This window comes from Passer domesticus, chromosome 33 (genome assembly GCF_036417665.1).
Source record: "Passer domesticus isolate bPasDom1 chromosome 33, bPasDom1.hap1, whole genome shotgun sequence".
Taxonomy (NCBI): domain Eukaryota; kingdom Metazoa; phylum Chordata; class Aves; order Passeriformes; family Passeridae; genus Passer; species Passer domesticus.
The window spans coordinates 1-22,718 of record NC_087506.1 but is presented as its reverse complement, the minus strand read 5'-3'; the positions used below and the strand labels follow the sequence as shown (position 1 = coordinate 22,718).

At 55.1% G+C, this 22,718-nt stretch overlaps 1 protein-coding gene across 12 annotated transcripts in view; it reads right to left on the bottom strand.

Annotated features, from left to right (window-relative positions):
- The window catches only part of ALDOA (aldolase, fructose-bisphosphate A), a 31,259-nt gene extending 8,869 nt beyond the window's left edge, over window positions 1-22,390 (bottom strand). For 4 of the 12 annotated variants that reach the window (XM_064401809.1, XM_064401810.1, XM_064401811.1 and 1 more), the window contains exons 1-6: window positions 18,163-18,394; window positions 10,269-10,394; window positions 5,795-6,006; window positions 4,756-4,810; window positions 1,581-1,741; window positions 687-770 (exon numbers count right to left, since the gene is read on the bottom strand). In XM_064401809.1, coding sequence (XP_064257879.1) covers window positions 687-770; window positions 1,581-1,741; window positions 4,756-4,810; window positions 5,795-6,006; window positions 10,269-10,380 — 624 coding nt within the window. In that variant the 5' untranslated portion in view covers window positions 10,381-10,394; window positions 18,163-18,394. Of the gene's footprint in view, window positions 1-686; window positions 771-1,580; window positions 1,742-4,755; window positions 4,811-5,794; window positions 6,007-10,268; window positions 10,395-18,085; window positions 18,413-22,355 lie in introns of those variants that run through there. The other 8 variants (XM_064401808.1, XM_064401807.1, XM_064401817.1 and 5 more) reach the window with 7 other exon arrangements.
- Window positions 22,391-22,718: the final 328 nt, after the last annotated feature.

Sequence of the window (22,718 nt, the reverse complement as noted above, 5' to 3'; positions counted from 1 at the left end):
GGGACATTGTGGGGACATTGGGGATATTGGGGACATGGGGACACTGAGGGCTTTGTACATTGGGGACATTGGGGACATCGTGGTGTCCCCTCCAGGTACACGTGGTGGTCACTGAGCGCCTTGTACACGGCCGCCAGCACCTGGGGACATCATTGGGACATTGGGGACATTGGGGACATCATGGGGACATTGGGGACATCATGGGGACATCATGGGGACATTGGGGACATCATGGGGACATTGGGGACATCATGGGGACATCATGGGGACATTGGGGACATCATGGGGACATTGGGGACATTGGGGACACTGAGGGCTTTGTACACGGCTGCCAGCACCTGGGGACAGCAGGGGACAGTGTTGGGGACATTGTGGGGACACTGGGGACATCATGGGGACATTGGAGACACTGAGGGCCTTGTACACGGCCGCCGGCACCTGGGGACAGCATGGGGACACCATTGGGGACATCCTTGGGGACATCGTGGTGTCCTCGTACACAGCACTTGGGGACAGGCCAGCGACATTGGTGACAGCACTGGGGACACACCAGGTGCCACCAACCCCCCCTCAGGTGTCACTAAACCTCCCCAGGTGCCACCCGCCGGTGTCACCCCCCCGAAGCGAGGACTCAGGACCCCAGGGGACATGTGGGGACACTTGGGGACACGCGGGGTGGCACCGACCTTCTCGGTGACGTACTGGCACGTCTTGAGGTCGTGGTCACCGTCCGGCAGGATCTCGGGCTCCACGATGGGGACAATGCCGTTCTGGGGACACAGGGGACATGGGGACATGTCAGACAGGGGGGACACAGGGAAGGGACAGGGGCCAGCCCCAAGGGACAGCGGGACAGGTGGGGACAGCAGGAGGGGACACAAGGGCACTGAGGTGACACCAAACCTGGTCTAGGTGTCACCAAACCCCCTCTAAGTGCCACCTAACCCCCTCCAAGTGCCACCAAACCCGGTCCAGGTGCCACCAACCCCCTCCAGGTGCCGCCAAACCCTCTCTAGATGCCACCAAACCCTCTCTAAGTGCCACCAAACCCTCTCTAGATCCATTAAACACTCTTCAGATGCCACCAAACCCGATCTAGATGCCACCAAACCCTCTCCAGATGCCACCAAACCTGGTCTAGGTGCCACCAAACCCTCTCTAGATGTCACCAAACCCAGTCTAAGTGCCACCAAATCCTCCCTAGATGCCCCCAAACCCTCTCTAAGTGCCACCCGACCATCCCTAAGTGCCACCAAACCCTCTCCAGAGGCCACCAAACATGGTCTAGATGCCACCAAACCATCCTTAAGTGCTACCAAACGTGGTCTAGATGCCACCAAACCCTCTCTAGATGCCACCAAACATGGTCTAGATGCCACCAAACCCTCTCTAAGTGCCACCCAACCATCCCTAAGTGCCACCAAACCCCCTCTAAGTGCCACCAAACCCCCTCTAAGTGCCACCAAACCCCCTCCAGGTGCCACCACCCCCGACCAGCCCCCACCCTTCGATCCCCCGGTCCCGTGCCCAGCTTGGGGCCAGCCTGGGGACATCTGGGGCCAGCAGGGGACACGGGTGACCTGCTGGCAGATGCTGGCGTAGCGCGCCAGGACGTTGGCGTTCTCCATGACGGCGAGGCGCGTGGGCGTGTGCGCCGTGATCTTCAGCACGCAGCGCCACTTGGCAAAGTCAGCGCCGTCCTTCTTGTACTGGGCACAGCGCTCCATGAGGCCATCGAGCCCTGGGGACAGCGGGGGACATCGGGGGCGTTGGGGACATTGGGGGCGTTGGGGACATTGGGGACGTTGTGGTCATGGAGGACCTGGAGAGTGTTGAGGACATCAGGGACATTGGGGACACTGGGGACATTGGAGACGTTGGGGATATTGGGGACGTTGGGGACATTGGGGACATTGGTGGGACAGGGGACACAGGGCACTGAGGGAGCTCCAAGAGCCTGTCCTGCCCTGGGGACACTGGGGACATTGGGGACACTGGGGACATTGGGGACATTGGAGACGTTGGGGACACTGGGGACACTGGGGGATTGGGGACATTGGGGACACTGGAGATATCAGGGACATTGGGGACACCGGGGACATCGGGGGCATTGGGGACATTGGGGATGTTGTGGTCATGGAGAACCTGGGGAATGTTGAGGACATCAGGGACATTGGGGACACTGGGGACATTGGAGACGTTGGGGATATTGGGGACGTTGGGGACACTGGGGACACTGGTGGGACAGGGGACACAGGGCACTGAGGGGGCTCCATGAGCCTGTCCTGCCCTGGGGACATTGGGGACACTGGGGGACATTGGGGACGTTGGGGATGTTGGGCACACAGGGACATTGGGGACATTGGGGACATTGGTGGGACAGGGGACACAGGGCACTGAGGGAGCTCCAAGAGCCTGTCCTGCCCTGGGGACACTGGGGACATTGGGGGATTGGGGACACTGGGGACATTGGGGGATTGGGGACACTGGGGGCATCTGGGATGTTTGGGGCAATGGGGACACTGGGGACACTGGGGACATCGGGGATGTTTGGGGCAATGGGGACATTGGGGGCGTTGGGGACATCAGGGACATTGGGGATGTTTGGGGACATTGGGGACACGGCGCCACTTGGCAAAGTCAGCGCCATCCTTCTTGTACTGGGCACAGCGCTCCATGAGCCCGTCCAGCCCTGGGGACATCGGGGACATTGGGGACATCGGGGACATCGGGGGCGTTGGGGACATTTGGGGCAATGGGGACATTGGGGACATTGGGGACAGCGGGGACATCGGGGACATTTGGGGCAATGGGGACATTGGGGACGTTGTGGTCATGGAGGACCTGGGGAGTGTTGAGGACATCAGGGGCATTGGGGACACTGGGGGACATTGGGGACATTGGGGACACTGGGGACATTGGGGACATTGGAGACGTTGGGGATATTGGGGACGTTGGGGACACTGGGGACATTGGTGGGACAGGGGACACAGGGCACTGAGGGAGCTCCAAGAGCCTGTCCTGCCCTGGGGACACTGGGGACACTGGAGACACTGGGGGACATTGGGGACGTTGGGGATGTTGGACACACTGGGACGTTGGGGACATTGGGGACACTGGTGGGACAGGGGACACAGGGCACTGAGGGAGCTCCAAGAGCCTGTCCTGCCCTGGGGACACTGGGGACACTGGGGCATTGGAGACATTGGGGACATTGAGGACATCGTGGTCATGGAGGACCTGGAGAGTGTTGGGGACATTGGGAACACTGAGAACATTGGGGGATTGGGGACACTGGGGACACTGGAGATATCAGGGACATTGGGGACACTGGGGACACTGGAGATATCAGGGACATTGGGGACATCGGGGGCATTGGGGACATTGGGGACGTTGTGGTCATGGAGGACCTGGGGAGTGTTGAGGACATTGGGGACATTGGAGACGTTGGGGACATTGGAGACGTTGGGGACACTGGGGACATTGGTGGGAGAGGGGACACAGGGCACTGAGGGGGCTCCATGAGCCTGTCCTGCCCTGGGGACATTGGGGACATTGGGGACACTGGGGACATCGGGGATGTTGGGGACACTGGGGACATCAGGGACACGGTGGTGACACAGGAACAGGGACACTGGGGTGGCATTGGGGACACGGTGGTGGCACAGGGATGGGGACACTGGGGTGGCATCAGGGACATGGTGGTGACACAGGGATGGGGACACTGGGGAGGCATCAGGGACATGGTGGTGACACAGGGATGGGGACACTGGGGTGGCATCAGGGACATGGTGGTGACACAGGGCTGGGGACACTGGGGTGGCATTGGGGACATGGTGGTGACACAGGGATGGGGACACTGGGGTGGCATTGGGGACACTGGGGACATCGGGGATGTTGGGGACACTGGGGACATCAGGGACACGGTGGTGACACAGGGCTGGGGACACTGGGGTGGCACTGGGGACACGGTGGTGACACAGGGATGGGGACACTGGGGTGGCATTGGGGACACTGGGGACATCGGGGATGTTGGGGACACTGGGGACATCAGGGACACGGTGGTGACACAGGGCTGGGGACACTGGGGTGGCACTGGGGACACGGTGGTGACACAGGGATGGGGACACAGCGGTGGCACTGGGGACACGGTGGTGACACAGGGATGGGGACACTGGGGTGGCATTGGGGACATGGTGGTGACACAGGGATGGGGACACAGCGGTGGCACTGGGGACACGGTGGTGACACAGGGATGGGGACACTGGGGTGGCATTGGGGACACGGTGGTGACACAGGGATGGGGACACAGCGGTGGCACTGGGGACACGGTGGTGACACAGGGATGGGGACACTGGGGTGACATCAGGGACGCAGTGGTGACAGGAACATGGCAGTGCCCTTGGGGACACGGTGGTGGCATTGGGGACACGGTGGTGGCATTGGGGACACGGTGGTGGCCTTAGGGACGTGGCTGTGACAGGGATGGGGACACAGTGGTGGCATTGAGGACAAAGTGGTGGCCTTGGGGACACAGAGGTTACAGGGACAAGGACACCACAATGGCCTTGGGGACAGAGCTGTGACAGGGACACGCTGGTGGCCTTGGGGACACGGCGGTGACAAGGACAGGGACACGCTGGTGGCCTTGGGGACACGGCGGTGACAAGGACAGGGACAGTGGTGGCCTTGGGGACACGCTGGTGACAAGGACAGGGACACGCTGGTGGCCTTGGGGACAGGGCTGTCACTCACCCTGGGTCGTGGTCTCGCCGTTGGTGCCAGCCAGGGGCACCACGCCCTTGTCCACCTGGGGGACAGGGACACGGTCATGGGGACAGCAGGGGACACCAGCAGGACACCGAGCGTCCCCCGAGGTCCCCAAGGTCCCCTGAAGTCCCCAAGCATCCCCTGATGTCCCCAAGGTCCCCTGATGTCCCCAAGGTGTCCCCACCTCGCTCCCTAAAGCCACCTCAGATGCGCTGGCCTGGTCCCACCATGGCCATGGCTGAGCCAACCCAGGTCCCCTCAGTGTCCCCAAGGTGTCCCCTCGGTGTCCCCAAGGTCCTGAAGCTCCCAGATGTCCCCACCTCACTCTGAAGCCACCTCAGATGTGCTGGGCTTGGACCCACCACAGCCATGGCCGACCCAACTCAAGGAACACCCAACAGCCCTCAAAGTCCCCAAGTCCCTTCAACGTCCCCAAAGTGTCCCCAAGGTCCCCAAGACCCCAAAGTGTCCCCAAAGTGTCCCCACGTCACCCTCTGATCCCACCTCAGATGTGGTTCCCCTGCTCCCACCTCTCCATGGCCGACCCAACTCAAGGAACACCCAACGTCCCTCGTATCCCCAAGTCCCCTCCAACGTCCCCAAGAACCCCCAATGTCCCCGAGGTGTCCCCGAGGTGTCCCCAATATCTCCATGGTGTCCCCAAGGTCCCCAAGACCCCTAAGTGTCCCCACGTCACCCTCTGATCCCACCTCAGATGTGGTTCCCCTGCTCCCACCTCTCCATGGTTGACCCAACTCAAGGAACACCCAACGTCCCTCAATGTCCCCAGTGCCACCAATGTCCCCGAGATGTCCCCAAGGTGTCCCCAAGACCCCAAAGCGTCCCCACCTCACCCTCTGAACCCACCTCAGACATTTTCCCCCCTCTCCATGGCCAACCCAAGTCAATGACCACCCAACACCCCTCAACATCCCCACTGTCCTCAAGGTGTTCCCGATGTCCCCTCAGTGCCACCAATGTCCCCGATGTCCCCTCAGTGTCCCCGGTGTCCCCGGTGCCACACCTTGATGCCCACGAGGGCGCCCTTGTCGCGGATGACCTGCGGGAAGGGGCGCCCGTCGTCGGCCTTCTGGTACATGGTCTCGTGGAAGAGGATGACGCCGCCGATGCACGGCTCCACGCGCTTGTCGGCCGTGAACAGCAGCTGCCGGTACCAGCGCCGGTTCTCCTCCGTGTTCTCGGCGCCCACCGAGCTCAGCCGCTTGGCGATGCTGCCTGCGGGGGCACCGACCAGTTAGAACCAGTATAAACCAGTTAGAACCAGTATGAACCACTATGGACCCCTATGAACCAGTATAAACCGGCTAAAACCAGTATGAACCACTATGGACCAGTATGAACCAGTGTGGCTCAGCCACTTGGCGATGCTGCCTGCGGGGGCACGGGACGGTCAGAACCAGTACGGACCAGTATGGACCAGTATGGACCAGTACAGACCAGTTAGAACCAGTATAAACCAGTTAGAACCAGTACAGACCAGTTAGGCCCAGTTAGAACCAGTATAAACCAGTCAGAACCAGTATGAACCAGTATAAACCAGTTAGAACCAGTATGAACCACTATGGACCCTATGAACCAGTATAAACCACTATGGACCAGTATAAACCAGTCTGGTTCAGCCATTTGGGATACTGCCTGTGGGGGCACGGACCAGTACAAACCAGTATGAACCAGTATAAACCAGTATAAACCAGTACGGACCAGTATGGACCAGTTAGAACCAGTATAAACCAGTATGGAACCATATGAACTACTATGGACCAGTACAAACCAGTATGGACTGGTGCAGAGCTGACACAACCAGTACAGACCAGTACAAACCAGTATGGACTGGTGCAGAGCTGACACAACCAGTACAGACCAGTACAAACCAGTATGGACTGGTGCAGAGCCATGAGAACCAGTACAGACCAGTACAAACCAGTATGGACTGGTGCAGAGCTGACACAACCAGTACAGACCAGTACAAACCAGTATGGACTGGTGCAGAGCTGACAGAACCAGTACAGACCAGTACAAACCAGTATGGACTGGTGCAGAGCTGACACAACCAGTACAGACCAGTACAAACCAGTATGGACTGGTGCAGAGCTGACACAACCAGTACAGACCAGTACAAACCAGTATGGACTGGTGCAGAGCCATGAGAACCAGTACAGACCAGTACAGACCAGTATGGACTGGTGCAGAGCTGACACAACCAGTACAGACCAGTACAGACCAGTATGGACTGGTGCAGAGCTGACACAACCAGTACAGACCAGTACAAACCAGTATGGACTGGTGCAGAGCTGACACAACCAGTACAGACCAGTACAAACCAGTATGGACTGGTGCAGAGCTGACACAACCAGTACAGACCAGTACAAACCAGTATGGACTGGTGCAGAGCTGACACAACCAGTACAGACCAGTACAAACCAGTATGGACTGGTGCAGAGCCATGAGAACCAGTACAGACCAGTACAAACCAGTATGGACTGGTGCAGAGCTGACACAACCAGTACAGACCAGTACAAACCAGTATGGACTGGTGCAGAGCCATGAGAACCAGTACAGACCAGTACAAACCAGTATGGACTGGTGCAGAGCTGACACAACCAGTACAGACCAGTACAAACCAGTATGGACTGGTGCAGAGCTGACACAACCAGTACAGACCAGTACAAACCAGTATGGACTGGTGCAGAGCTGACACAACCAGTACAGACCAGTACAAACCAGTATGGACTGGTGCAGAGCTGACACAACCAGTACAGACCAGTACAGACCTGTATGGACTGGTGCAGAGCTGACACAACCAGTACAGACCAGTACAAACCAGTATGGACTGGTGCAGAGCTGACACAACCAGTACAGACCAGTACAGACCAGTATAAACCAGTACAGACCAGTACAGAGCTATTAGAACTAAACCAGTTGGTTTCCAATAGAAACCAATATGAACCAGTATAAACCAGTATAAACCAGTATGGAGCGTGTGCTGTGGGTGCACTTGGGGTCTTCCCGGTAGCTCCCAGTCACCATCCCAGTATAAACCAGTACGAACCAGTACAAACCAGTATAAACCAGTACAAACCAGGAACCCCAGCCAGCCCCTGGCAGTGCCTTGGGGCTTCCCAGTATAAACCAGTGCAAACCAGTAACCCCCAGTGCTCCCAGCGCTTCCTTATCTCTCCCCAGTCCCTCCCAGTTTACCCCAGTTCACTCCCAGTCTGTCCCAGTCCGTCCCAGTCCATTCCCAGTCCGTCCCAGTCCGTCCCAGTCCATTCCCAGTCCATTCCCAGTCCGTCCCAGTCCATTCCCAGTCACTCCCAGTCCATCCCAGTCACTCCCAGTCCCTCCCAGTCCATCCCAGTCCATCCCAGTCACTCCCAGTCCATCCCAGTCCATTCCAGTCCATCCCAGTCCATCCCAGTCACTCCCAGTCCATCCCAGTCACTCCCAGTCCATTCCCAGTTCACTCCCAGTCACTCCCAGTCCATTCCCAGTCACTCCCAGTCACTCCCAGTCACTCCCAGTCCATCCCAGTCACTCCCAGTCCATCCCAGTCACTCCCAGTCACTCCCAGTCCATTCCCAGTTCACTCCCAGTCACTCCCAGTCCATTCCCAGTCACTCCCAGTCACTCCCAGTCCATTCCAGTCCATCCCAGTCCATTCCCAGTCACTCCCAGTCCATTCCCAGTTCACTCCCAGTCCATTCCCAGTCCATCCCAGTCACTCCCAGTCCATCCCAGTCACTCTCAGTCCATCCCAGTCACTCCCAGTCCATTCCCAGTCCATCCCAGTCACTCCCAGTCACTCCCAGTCCATCCCAGTCACTCCCAGTCCATCCCAGTCATTCCCAGTCACTCACATTCCATCCCAGTCATTCCCAGTCTGTCCCAGTCCATCCCAGTCCATTCCCAGTCCATCCCAGTTCACTCCCAGTCACTCCCAGTCCATCCCAGTCCATTCCCAGTCACTCCCAGTCCATTCCCAGTCACTCCCAGTCCATCCCAGTCCATTCCCAGTCTGTCCCAGTCCATTCCCAGTCCATTCCCAGTCACTCCCAGTCCATTCCCAGTCCATCCCAGTTCACTCCCAGTCCGTCCCAGTCCGTTCCCAGTCACTCCCAGCCTGTCCCAGTCCATTCCCAGTCCATCCCAGTCCAAACCAGTACAAACCAGTCCGTACCAGTGGACTCGTCGGCGGCCAGGATGCCCTTGCCGGGCGCCACGATGCGCTGGGCGATGGACGCCGGCCTGTCCCAGTATAACCCAGTATAACCCAGTATAACCCAGCCTGTCCCAGTGTGTCCCAGTCCAAACCAGTATAACCAGTCCGTACCAGTGGACTCGTCGGCGGCCAGGATGCCCTTGCCGGGCGCCACGATGCGCTGGGCGATGGACGCCGGCCTGTCCCAGTATAACCCAGTATAACCCAGTATAACCCAGCCTGTCCCAGTGTGTCCCAGTCCATCCCAGTCCAAACCAGTACAAACCAGTCCGTACCAGTGGACTCGTCGGCGGCCAGGATGCCCTTGCCGGGCGCCACGATGCGCTGGGCGATGGACGCCGGCCTGTCCCAGTATAACCCAGTATAACCCAGTCCATTCCCAGTACAAACCAGTATAACCCAGTCCATCCCAGTCCAAACCAGTACAAACCAGTCCGTACCAGTGGACTCGTCGGCAGCCAGGATGCCCTTGCCGGGCGCCACGATGCGCTGGGCGATGGACGCCAGCCTGTCCCAGTATAACCCAGTATAACCCAGTCCATTCCCAGTACAAACCAGTATAACCCAGTCCATCCCAGTCCAAACCAGTATAACCAGTCCGTACCAGTGGACTCGTCGGCGGCCAGGATGCCCTTGCCGGGCGCCACGATGCGCTGGGCGATGGACGCCAGCCTGTCCCAGTATAACCCAGTATAACCCAGTCCATTCCCAGTACAAACCAGTATAACCCAGTCCATCCCAGTCCAAACCAGTACAAACCAGTCCGTACCAGTGGACTCGTCGGCAGCCAGGATGCCCTTGCCGGGCGCCACGATGCGCTGGGCGATGGACGCCAGCCTGTCCCAGTATAACCCAGTATAACCCAGTATAACCCAGCCTGTCCCAGTGTGTCCCAGTCCATCCCAGTCCAAACCAGTATAACCAGTCCGTACCAGTGGACTCGTCGGCGGCCAGGATGCCCTTGCCGGGCGCCACGATGCGCTGGGCGATGGACGCCGGCCTGTCCCAGTATAACCCAGTATAACCCAGTATAACCCAGCCTGTCCCAGTGTGTCCCAGTCCATCCCAGTCCAAACCAGTATAACCAGTCCGTACCAGTGGACTCGTCGGCGGCCAGGATGCCCTTGCCGGGCGCCACGATGCGCTGGGCGATGGACGCCAGCCTGTCCCAGTATAACCCAGTATAACCCAGTATAACCCAGCCTGTCCCAGTGTGTCCCAGTCCATCCCAGTCCAAACCAGTATAACCAGTCCGTACCAGTGGACTCGTCGGCGGCCAGGATGCCCTTGCCGGGCGCCACGATGCGCTGGGCGATGGACGCCAGCTCCTGCTTCTGCTCAGGGCTCAGCGCGGGCACGGGGGGCGACATCCTGCCGGCGGCACTGCGGGACACCCGTGACGTCAGCAGTGACGTCAGCAGTGACGTCACATGGCGGCAGTGACGTCACAGGGCGACGGTGATGTCACCGCTCACAGCTGGGCTCGGGGAGGGGCAGGGACATGGCCGCACCCCGGGGGGGGACCCAGCAAGGGAGTGGGGGGCACTGGGAGGGACTGGGGGAGACTGGGGGGACTGGAGGGGAACTGGGGGGGGACTGGGAGGGACTGGGGCACTGGGAATGAACTGGGAGGGACTGGGAATGAACTGGGAGGGACTGGAGGGGTACTGGGAAGTGACTGGGAGCACTGGGAATGAACTGGGAGGTGACAGGGAAGTGACTGGGAGCACTGGGAGTGACTGGGAGGTGACAGGGAGGTGACTGGGAGCACTGGGAGTGACTGGGAGGGACTGGGAGCACTGGGAGTGACTGGGAGGTGACAGGGAGGTGACTGGGAGCACTGGGAGTGACTGGGAGGAACTGGAGGGGAACTGGGGGGGGACTGGGAGATGACAGGGAGGTCACTGGGAGCACTGGGAATGAACTGGGAGGGACTGGGAGGGACTGGAGGGGAACTGGGAAGTGACTGGGGGCACTGGGAATGAACTGGGAGGTGACAGGGAGGTGACTGGGAGCACTGGGAGTGACTGGGAGAGACTGGGAGCACTGGGAGTGGACTGGGAGGAACTGGAGGGGAACTGGGGGGGGACTGGGAGGTGACTGGGAAGTGACTGGGGGCACTGGGAATGAACTGGGAGGGACTGGGAGGGACTGGAGGGGAACTGGGAAGTGACTGGGGGCACTGGGAATGAACTGGGAGGGACTGGGAGGTGACTGGGAAGTGACTGGGGGCACTGGGAATGAACTGGGAGGGACTGGGAGGGACTGGGAATGAACTGGGAGGGACTGGAGGGGTACTGGGAAGTGACTGGGGGCACTGGGAATGAACTGGGAGGTGACAGGGAGGTGACTGGGAGCACTGGGAGTGAACTGGGAGGGACTGGGAGTGACTGGGAGAGACTGGAAAAGGTCACAGAGCACTGGGAAGGGACTGGGAGTGAATTGGGAGGGACTGGGAGCACTGGGAATGAACTGGGAGGGACTGGAGGGGAACTGGGAAGTGACTGGGGACACTGGGAATGAACTGGGAGGTGACAGGGAGGTGACTGGGAGCACTGGGAGTGACTGGGAGAGACTGGGAGCACTGGGAGTGGACTGGGAGGGACTGGAGGGGAACTGGGGGGGGACTGGGAGGTGACTGGGAAGTGACTGGGGGCACTGGGAATGAACTGGGAGGGACTGGGAGGGACTGGAGGGGAACTGGGAAGTGACTGGGGGCACTGGGAATGAACTGGGAGGGACTGGGAGGGACTGGAGGGGAACTGGGAGGGACTGGGAGCACTGGGAATGAACTGGGAGGTGACAGGGAGGTGACTGGGAGCACTGGGAGTGACTGGGAGGGACTGGGAGCACTGGGAATGAACTGGGAGTGATTGGGAGTGACTGGGAGAGACTGGAAAAGGTCACAGAGCACTGGGAAGGGACTGGGAGTGAACTGGGAGGAACTAGGGACACTGGGAGTGAACTGGGAGGGGACAGGAACGTGACTGGGAGCACTGGGGGTGAACAGGGAGTAGATTGAGAGTGACTGGGAGAGACTGGAAAAGGTCACAGAGCACTGGGAAGGGACTGGGAGTGAACTGGGAGTGAACTGGGAGTGAACTGGGGACACTGGGAGTGGACTGGGAGGGACTGGGAGCACTGGGAGTGACTGGGAGAGACTGGAAAAGGTCACAGAGCACTGGGAAGGGACTGGGAGTGAACTGGGAGTGAACTGGGAGGGCACTGGGGACACTGGGAGTGAACGGGCAGGGACTGGGGGCACTGGGAATGAACTGGGAGGTGACAGGAAGGTGACTGGGAGCATTGGGGGTGAACTGGGAGTGACTGGGAGTAGATTGAGAGTGACTGGGAGAGACTGGAAAAGGTCAGAGAGCACTGGGAAGGGACTGGGAATGAACTGGGAGTGACTGGGGGCACTGGGAGGGGACAGGGAGGTGACTGGGAGCACTGGGAGTGACTGGGAGAGACTGGAAAAGGTCACAGAGCACTGGGAAGGGACTGGGAGTGAACTGGGAGTGAACTGGGAGGTGACAGGAAGGTGACTGGGAGCACTGGGGGTGAACTGGGAGGGAACTGGGAGAGGACCGAGAGCACTGGGAGGAGACTGGGAGGGCACTGGGGACACTGGGAGGGAACTGGGAGTGGTCTGGAAGCACTGGGAGGGGACTGGGAGTGAACTGGGCGGGACTGGGAAATGGACTGGGGGCACTGGGAGTGGACTGGGAGTGAACTGGGAGTGGACTGGGGGCACTGGGGACACTGGGAATGGACTTGGGACACTGGGAAGGGACTGGGAATGAACTGGGAGTGACTGGGGGCACTGGGAGTGACTGGGAGGTGACAGGGAGGTGACTGGAAGCACTGGGAGGAGACTGGGAGGGGACAGGGAGGTGACTGGGAGCACTGGGAGTGACTGGGAGAGACTGGAAAAGGTCACAGAGCACTGGGAAGGGACTGGGAGTGAACTGGGAGGGACTGGGGGCACTGGGGGTGAACTGGGAGAGACTGGGAGTAGCTTGGGAGTGACTGGGAGAGACTGGAAAAGGTCAGAGAGCACCGGGAGTGAACGAGAGGGCACTGGGGACACTGGGAGTGGACTGGGAGGGCACTGGGGACACTGGGAGTGAACTGGGAGGGCACTGGGGACACTGGGAGGAGACTGGGAGGGGACCGAGGGCACTGGGAGGAGACTCGGGACACTGGGAGGGAACTGGGAGGGGACTGGGAGTGGTCTGGAGGCACTGGGAGGGGACTGGGAGGGGACTGGGGACACTGGGAGTGAACTGGGAGGGGACCGAGGGCACTGGGAGGTGACTGGAGACACTGGGAGTGAACTGGGAGGGGACTGGGAGGAGACTGGGAGCACTGGGAGGGAACTGGGAGTGGACTGGGAGTGGTCTGGAGGCACTGGGAGGGGACTGGGGACACTGGGAGTGGATGGCAAGAGACTGGGGAGAACGGGAGTGAACTGGGAGGGACTGGGAAGTGGACTGGGGGCACTGGGAGTGGACTGGGAGGGACTGGGAAGTGGACTGGGGGCACTGGGAGTGAACTGGGAGGGACTGGGAAGTGGACTGGGGGCACTGGGAGTGAACTGGGAGGGACTGGGAGGAGACTCGGGACACTGGGAGGGAACTGGGAGTGGACTGGGAGGGCACTGGAGCACTGGAAAGGACTGGGAGGGGACTGGGGACACTGGGAGTGGACTGGCAAGAGACTGGGGATAACGGGAGTGAACTGGGAGGGACTGGGAAGTGGACTGGGGGCACTGGGAGTGGACTGGGAGGGACTGGGAAGTGGACTGGGGGCACTGGGAGTGAACTGGGAGGGACTGGGAATGGACTGGGAGCACTGGGAGTGAACTGGGAATGGACTGGGAGCACTGGGACTGAACTGGGGGCACTGGCGGGGAAGAACCCCAAGATTTTGGGGGAAGAACCCCGGGATTTGGGGAGGAGGAACCCCAGGATTTGAGGGGGGGGAAACTCAGGAATTTTTAGGGTGAAAGCCCCAGGATTTGAGGGGAAAAACCCAAAAATTTTGAGAGAAAACCCCAAAAATTTTGAGGGAAAACCCCAGGATTTTTGAGGGAAAACCCCCAAAAATTTCAGAGGGAAACCCCGGGATTTGAAAGGGAAATCCCAGGATTTTGAGGGAAAAACCCCAAGATTTTGAGGTGAAAACCCCAAAATTTTGAGGGAAAAGCCCAAAATTTTTGAGGGAAAAACCCCAGGATTTTGAGGGAAAACCCCCAGGATTGTGAGGGCAAAAACCCCAAAAATTTGAGAGGGAAACCCCAGGATTTTGAGGGAAAACCCCCAGGATTTTGACGGGAAACCCCCAAATTTTTGGGGGGGAAACCTGCAGCTTTTGAGGGGAAAATCCCAAGATTTTGAGGGGAAATCCCCAGAATTTTGAGGGCAAAACCCCAACATTTTTAGGGAAAAACCCCAGGATTTTGAGGGAAAAAAACCCAGGATTTTGAGATTAAAACCCCAAGATTTTGAGAGGAACACCCCAAAATTCTGAGGGAAAACCCCCAAGATCTGAAAGGGAAACTCCCAAGATTTTGGAGGGGAAAACCCCAAAATTTTAAAGGAAAAACCCCCAAGATTTTTAGAGGAAACCTCCAAGATTTTTAGGGGAAACTTCAAAATTTTAGGAGAAAATCCCAAGATTTTGAAGGGAAATCTCCAAGATTTTGAGGGGAAAACTCCAGAATTTTTAGGGAAAACCCCAAAAATTTAGGGGAAACCCCCACAGGATTTTAAGGGGACACCTCCAAGATTTTTAGGAGAAAACCCCAAAATCTGCAAGGAAACCCCCAGGATTTTAAGGGTACAACCCCAGGATTTTGAGGGGAAACCTCCAAGATTTTGAGGGTAAAACCCTAAGATTTTGAGGTGAAACCCCCAAAATCTGCAAGGGAACCCCCAGGATTTTGAGAGGAAAACCCCAGGATTTGAAAGGAAAAAAACCCTGAATTTGGAGGGGAAAACCCCAAAATTTTAAAGGAAAAACCCCCAGGATTTTAAGGGTAAAGCCCCAGGATTTTGAGTGGAAACCCCCAAGATCTGAAAGGGAAAAACCTCAAAATCCTGAGGGGAAAACCCCAAAATCTGCAAGGGAAAAACCCCAGGATTTTGAGGGGAAAACCCCAAAATTCTGAGGGGAAAACCCCAAAATCTGCAAGGGCACCCCAGGGTTTTGAGATTAAACCCCCAAAATCTGCAAGGGAACCCCCAGGATTTTGAGTGAAAAACCCCAAAATTCTGAGAGGAAATCCCCAAAATCTGCAAGGGAACTCCCAGGATTTTAAGGGTAAAACCCCAAAATTTTGAGGGGAAATCCCCGAAACGTCCAAGGGCACCCCAGGATTTTAATCTGAACCCCCCCCAAAATCTTCAAGAGAACCCCAGGATTTTGAGCTGAAACCCCCAAAATCTGCAAGGGAACCCCCAGGATTTTAAGGGTAAAACCCCAAATTTTTGAGGGGAAACCTTCAAAATGCCCAAGGGAACCCCAGGATTTTAAGGGTAAAACCCCAGGATTTTGATCTGAAACCCCAAAATCTGCAAGGGAACCCCAGGATTTTAAGGGTGGAACCCCAGGATTTTAAGGGTAAAACCCCCAAAATCTGCAAGGGAAAACCCCAGGATTTTAAGGGTAAAACCCCAGGATTTTGATCGGAACCCCCCAAAATGTCCAAGAGAACCCCAGGATTTTGATCTGAACCCCCCAAAACTGCAAGGGAACCCCAAGATTTGAAAGGGAAAAACCCCAAAATTCTGAGGGAAAACCCAGAAAATTCTGAGGGGAAAACCCCAAAATCTGCAAGGGAACCCCCCAGGATTTTGATCTGAAACCCCAAAATCTCCAAGGGAACCCCAGGATTTTGATCTGAAACCCCAAAATCTTCAAGGGAACCCCAGGATTTTGATCTGAAACCCCAAAATCTCCAAGGGAACCCCAGGATTTTGATCTGAAACCCCCAAAATCTGCAAGAGAACCCCCAGGATTTTAAGGGTAAAACCCCAAAATTTTGAGGGGAAACCTTCAAAATGCCCAAGGGAACCCCAGGATTTTAAGGGTGGAACCCCAGGATTTTGATCTGAACCCCCAAATGTCCAAGGGAACCCCAGGATTTTGATCTGAAACCCCAAAACTGCAAGGGAACCCCAAGATTTGAAAGGGAAAAACCCCAAAAGTCTGAGGGGAAAACCCCAAAATCTCCAAGGGAACCCCAGGATTTTGAGCTGAAACCCCCAAAATCTTCAAGGGAACCCCAGGATTTTGATCTGAAACCCCCAAAATCTCCAAGGGAACCCCAGGATTTTGAGCTGAAACCCCCAAAATCTTCAAGGGAACCCCAGGATTTGAAGGGTAAAACCCCAGGATTTTGATCTGAAACCCCAAAATCTGCAAGGGAAAACCCCAGGATTTTAAGGGTAAAACCCCAGGATTTTGATCTGAACCCCCCAAAACTGCAAGGGAACCCCAAGATTTGAAAGGGAAAAACCCCAAATTCTGAGGGGAAAACCCCAAAATCTGCAAGGGAACCCCAGGTTTTTGATCTGAAACCCCCAAAATCTTCAAGGGAACCCCAGGATTTTGAGCTGAAACCCCCAAAATCTTCAAGGGAACCCCAGGATTTTGAGCTGAAATCCCAAAATCTTCAAGGGAACCCCAGGATTTGAAGGGTAAAAAAACCCCAAGATTTTGATCTGAAACCCCCAAAATCTGCAAGGGAAAACCCCAGGATTTTAAGGGTAAAACCCCAGGATTTTGATCTGAACCCCCCAAAACTGCAAGGGAACCCCAAGATTTGAAAGGGAAAAACCCCAAAATTCTGAGGGGAAAACCCAGAAAATTCTGAGGGGAAAACCCCAAAATCTGCAAGGGAACCCCCAGGATTTTGATCTGAAACCCCAAAATCTCCAAGGGAACCCCAGGATTTTGATCTGAAACCCCAAAATCTCCAAGGGAACCCCAGGATTTTGAGCTGAAACCCCCAAAATCTCCAAGGGAACCCCAGGATTTTGATCTGAAACCCCAAAATCTCCAAGGGAACCCCAGGATTTTGATCTGAAACCCCAAAATCTCCAAGGGAACCCCAGGATTTTGAGCTGAAACCCCCAAAATCTGCAAGAGAACCCCCAGGATTTTAAGGGTAAAACCCCAAAATTTTGAGGGGAAACCTTCAAACTGCCCAAGGGAACCCCAGGATTTTAAGGGTGGAACCCCAGGATTTTGATCTGAACCCCCAAATGTCCAAGGGAACCCCAAGATTTTGAGCTGAAACCCCCAAAATCTTCAAGGGAACCCCAAGATTTTGAGCTGAAACCCCCAAAATCTTCAAGGGAACCCCAGGATTTTGAGCTGAAACCCCCAAAATCTTCAAGGGAACCCCAGGATTTGAAGGGTAAAAAAACCCCAAGATTTTGATCTGAAACCCCCCAAAATCTGCAAGGGAAAACCCCAGGATTTTAGGGGTAAAACCCCAGGATTTTGAGGAGAAGCCCCCAAAATCTTCAAGGGAAAACCCCAGGATTTTAAGGGTAAAACCCCAGGATTTTGATCTGAACCCCCCAAAACTGCAAGGGAACCCCAAGATTTGAAAGGGAAAAACCCCAAATTCTGAGGGGAAAACCCCAAAATCTGCAAGGGAACCCCAGGTTTTTGATCTGAAACCCCCAAAATCTGCAAGGCAACCCCAGGATTTTGAGCTGAAACCCCAAAATGTGCAAGGGAACCCCAAGATTTTAAGGGTAAAACCCCAAAATTCTGAGGTGAAAACCCCAAAATCTGCAAGGGAAAAACCCCAGGATTTTAAGGGTAAAACCCCCAAAATCTGCAAGGGAACCCCAGGATTTTAAGGGTAAAACCCCAGGATTTTGAGGAGAAGCCCCCAAAATCTTCAAGAGAACCCCCAGGATTTTAAGGGAAAAACCCCAGGATTTTGATCTGAACCCCCAAAACGTCCCAGGGCACCCCAGGATCCGTGGGACGGGGAGCGCCGGGCACAGCCCGAAGCGCAGGAAGAACCGCGGGCCGTCCCGGGGGGGCACTGACCGAGTGTCCGGAGTGTCCGGGAGTGACCAGAGGGGTCCGGAGTGTCCGGAGTGTCCGGGAGTGACCAGCGGGGTCCGGAGTGTCCGGAGTGTCCGGGAGTGACCAGCGGGGTCCGGAGTGTCCGGGAGTGACCAGCGGGGTCCGGAGTGTCCGGGAGTGACCAGCGGGGTCCGGAGTGTCCGGAGGGTCCGGGAGCTGCGCGAGCCGAGCCGGGAATGGCCGGGGGAGCCCCGAGCCCGGCAAGAGCCCCGGGCCCGCCCCGCCCGCCAAGGGGCGTTTCAAGGGGAGGAGGAGGAGGAGGAGGAGGAGGAGGAGGAGGAGGAAGGAGAACGGGAAAGCACCGGGCAGGGGCCGCTCCCCTCCCCCCCCGCACTTTGCACCCCAAAGCCGCCTGTGGAGCCCTAAAATCGGCACTTTGCACCCCAAAGCCGCCTGTGGAGCCCTAAAATCCGAATTTTGCACCCCAAATCCGCCTGTGGAACCCTAAAATCTGCAGTTAGGAGCCCTAAAATCTGCACTTTGCACCCCAAATCCGCCTTTGGAAGCCTAAAATCTGCATTTATCACCCCTAAAATCCGCATTTTGCACCCCAAATCTGCCTTCAGAGCCCTAAAATCGGCACTTTGCACCCCTAATCTGCCTGTGGAACCCTAAAAAATCCACACTTTGCACCCTAAATCCGCCTTTGGAACCCTAAAATCGGCACTTTGCACCCCTAAAATCTGCACTTATCACCCCAAATCCACCTGTGGAGCCCCAAAATCTGCACTTTGCACCCCAAATCCGCCTGTGGAGCCCTAAAATCCGCATTTATCACCCCTAAAATCCGCACTTTGCACCCCAAATCCGCCTGTGGAACCCTAAAATTGGCACTTTGCACCCCAAATCCGCCTGTGGAGCCCTAAAATCCGCATTTATCACCCCTAAAATCGGCACTTTGCACCCCAAATCCACCTGTGGAACCCTAAAATCTGCCTTTAGGAGCCCTAAAATCGGCACTTTGCACCCCAAATCCACCTTGAGAGCCCTAAAATCTGCCTTTAGGAGCCCTAAAATCGGCACTTTGCACCCCAAATCCACCTTGAGAGCCCTAAAATCGGCACTTTGCACCCCAAATCCGCCTGTGGAGCCCTAAAATCGGCACTTTGCACCCCTAAAATCGGCACTTTGCACCCCTAAAATCGGCACTTTGCACCCTAAATCCACCTGTGGGACCCTAAAATCCGCCTGTGGAACCCTAAAATCTGCAGTTGGGAGCCCTAAAATCCGCACTTTGCACCCCAAATCCGCCTGTGGAACCCTAAAATCCGCAGTTAGGAGCCTTAATATCCCCATTTTGCACCCCAAATTCGCTTGTGGAGCCCTAAAATTGGCACTTTGCACCCCAAATCCACCTTGGGAGCCCTAAAATCTGCCTTTAGGAGCCCTAAAATCGGCACTTTGCACCCCAAATCTGCCTGTGGAGCCCTAAAATCCGCGCTTTGGAGCCCTAAAATCGGCACTTTGCACCCCTAAAATCTGCACATATCACCCCAAATCCGCATGTGGGACCCTAAAATCTGCAGTTAGGAGCCCTAAAATCCGCACTTTGCACCCCAAATCCACCTTGGGAGCCCTAAAAATCTGCCTTTAGGAGCCCTAAAATCCGCATTTTACACCCCAAATCCGCCTGTGGAGCCCTAAAATCTGCACTTTGCGCCCCAAATCCGCCTGTGGAACCCTAAAATCGGCACTTTGTACCCCTAAAATCCGCACTTTGCACCCCAATTCCGCCTGTGGAACCCAAAAATCGGCACTTTGCACCCCAAACCCGCCTTTGGAACTCATAAATTTGAGTTTTTTACCTCAATATCTGCACTTTGCACCCCAAATCCGCCTTTGTACCCCATAAATTTGATTTTTTTTTACCTCAAATCTGCACTTTGTACCCAAAATCTGCCTTTGTACCTCATAAATTTGATTTTTTTACCTCAATATCTGCACTTTGCACCCCAAATCTGCCTTTGGAACCCATAAATTTGATTTTTTTACCTCAATATCTGCACTTTGTACCCAAAATCCGCCTTTGGAACCCATAAATTGAGTTTTTTGCCTCAATATCTGCACTTTGCACCCCATAAAATCAACTTTTTTACCTCATTATCTGCACTTTGCACCCCAAACCTGCCTTTGGAGCCCTCAAATTCAAGTTTTCACAGCAAAATTTGATTTTTTCACCCCAAAATATGCCTTTGGAACCCCCAAATTTGATTTTTGCACCCCAAATCTGACTTTTTCACCCCAAAATTTGATTTTTTCCCCCCAAAATTTTACTTTTGCACCCCAAAATTAAATCTTTTCACCCCAAATTCAACTTCATCACCCCCAAATCCACCTTCTGTACCCCAAAATTCGACTTTTTCACCCCAAAATCTGCTTTAGCACTCCCAAATTCAGCTTTTTCACCCCAAATTTGCCTTTTTCACCCTAAAATTCGATTTTTTTCACCCCCAAATCCGCATTTTTACCCCAAATTCTGCCTTTTGCACCCCCAAATTCAACTTTTCCACCCCAACATTTGGCTGTTGCACCCCAAAATTCAACTTTTCACCCCCAAATTTGAATTTTTCACTCACAATTTGATTTTTTTCACCCCAAATTCACCTTTTGTACCCCAAAATCTGACTTTTTCACCCCCATATCCACATTTTGCACCCCAAAATTCAATTTTTCACCCCAAAATCACCCTTTTGGACCCCTAAATTTGGCTTTTTCACCCCAAATCCACTTTTTTCACCCCAAAATCTGTCCCCTCCACCCCCAAATTTGCCATTTTCACCCCAAACCAGCCCCATTTCATCCCCAATTTCCTTTTTCCACCCCAAATTTGACACTTTCAGCCTCAAATTTCCCCATTTCTGCCTCAAAATCTCCCCCCAAGCCCCAAAATCAGCTTTTTTTGTCCCAAATTTGCCTCTCAGGCACCAAAATCTTCATTTTCACCCCAAAATCTGCAGCCAGACACCAAAATCTGATTTTTTTACCTCACAATTTTCTCTCCGTATCCCAATATTTGCCTTTTCACCCACAACTCTGCATTTTTACCCCCAAAATCTGCATTTTTTACCTCAAAATCTGCTCCTTCTACCTCAGGAGTTCCTCCCAACACCAAAAATTTGCATTTTTTAACCCCCAAATCTGCATTTTTACCTCAAAATCTCCACTTTTTACTTCAGGATTTCCTCCCAATCCCCAAAATTTGCCATTTTAACCCCAAAATCTACTTTTTTAACTGCAAAATTTCCACTTTTTACCTCACGATTTCCTCAATCACCACAAAATCTGCCCCAGAGCCCAAAGACTGCCTCAGAACCCAAAATCTGCATTTTTACCCCAAAATCTGCAATTTTCACCTCAAAAACTGAACTTTTTCCTTCAGGATTTTCTCCCAATCTCTCAAATCTGCCTTTTCCACCCCAAAATATGCACTTTTTCACCTTAAATTTTGCTTTTTTACCTCAAAATCTCCACTTTTTACCTCACAATTTCCTCATTCACTCCAAAATCTGCCCCGGATCCCAAAATCTGCACTTTTCACCTCAAAATTTGCACTTTTCACCTCAAAACCTGAAATTTTTTTTCCCCTCAGGATTTTCTCCCACTCCCCAAAATTCACTTTTTCACCCCAAAATCTGGTTTTTTACTTCAAAATCTTCACTTTTTGCCTCACGATTTCATCCCACACCACAAAACCTGCCCCGGATCCCAAAATCTGCACTTTTCACCTTAAAATCTGCACTTTTCACCTCAAAACCTGAACTTTTTTCCCTTCAGGATTTTCTCCCAATCCCCAAAATTCACTTTTTCACCCCAAAATATGATTTTTTACCTCAAAATCTCCACTTTTTACCTCATGATTTCCTCATTCACCCCAAAATCTGCCCGGATCCCAAAATCTGCACTTTTCACCTCAAAATTTGCACTTTTCACCTCAAAACCTGAACATTTTCCCTTCACGATTTTCCCCCAATCCCCAAAATCTGCCTTTTTCACCCCAAAATCCACTTTTTCCCCTCAAAACCCGCACTTTCCCCCTCACGACTTCCTCCAACCGCTCAAAAACGTCCCCCTCAGCGCCCCAAAATTCGCCTTTTCCCCCCAAATTCCGCCTTTTTTCCCCAAATTCCGCCTTTCCCACCCCAAACTCAGCCCCTTTTCCCTCACAGCTCCCGCCCGGCCCCAAATTCTCCCTTTTTCACCCCAAAATTCCGCCCCCTCCCCCCGCCCCCACCTGGGCTCCGCTGCGGCGCTCGCGGGGCGTGGGCGGGGCTTGCTGCGGTGACGTCACCGCGAGCCCGCCCCGAGTGGGCGGAGCCTTAAAAGGGCAACGCCGCGAGCTGAGTCACGGTGGGGCCCACCGGGGGTTTTGGGGTCCCGGGGGGATTTTGGGGTCCCGGGGGGATTTTGGGGGGTCCTGAGCGGATTTTGGGGGGTCCTGAGCGGATTTTGGGGTTTCTAAGGCGTGATCCTACGAGGTTTGGGGTCTTTCAGGGATTTTGGGGTTCGGGGAGGGTCGTTTTTGGGGTTCAGGGGGATTTTTGGGGTGTCCCAGCCTCATTTTGGGGTTTTGGGGTCGTTTTTGGGGTCCCAGAGG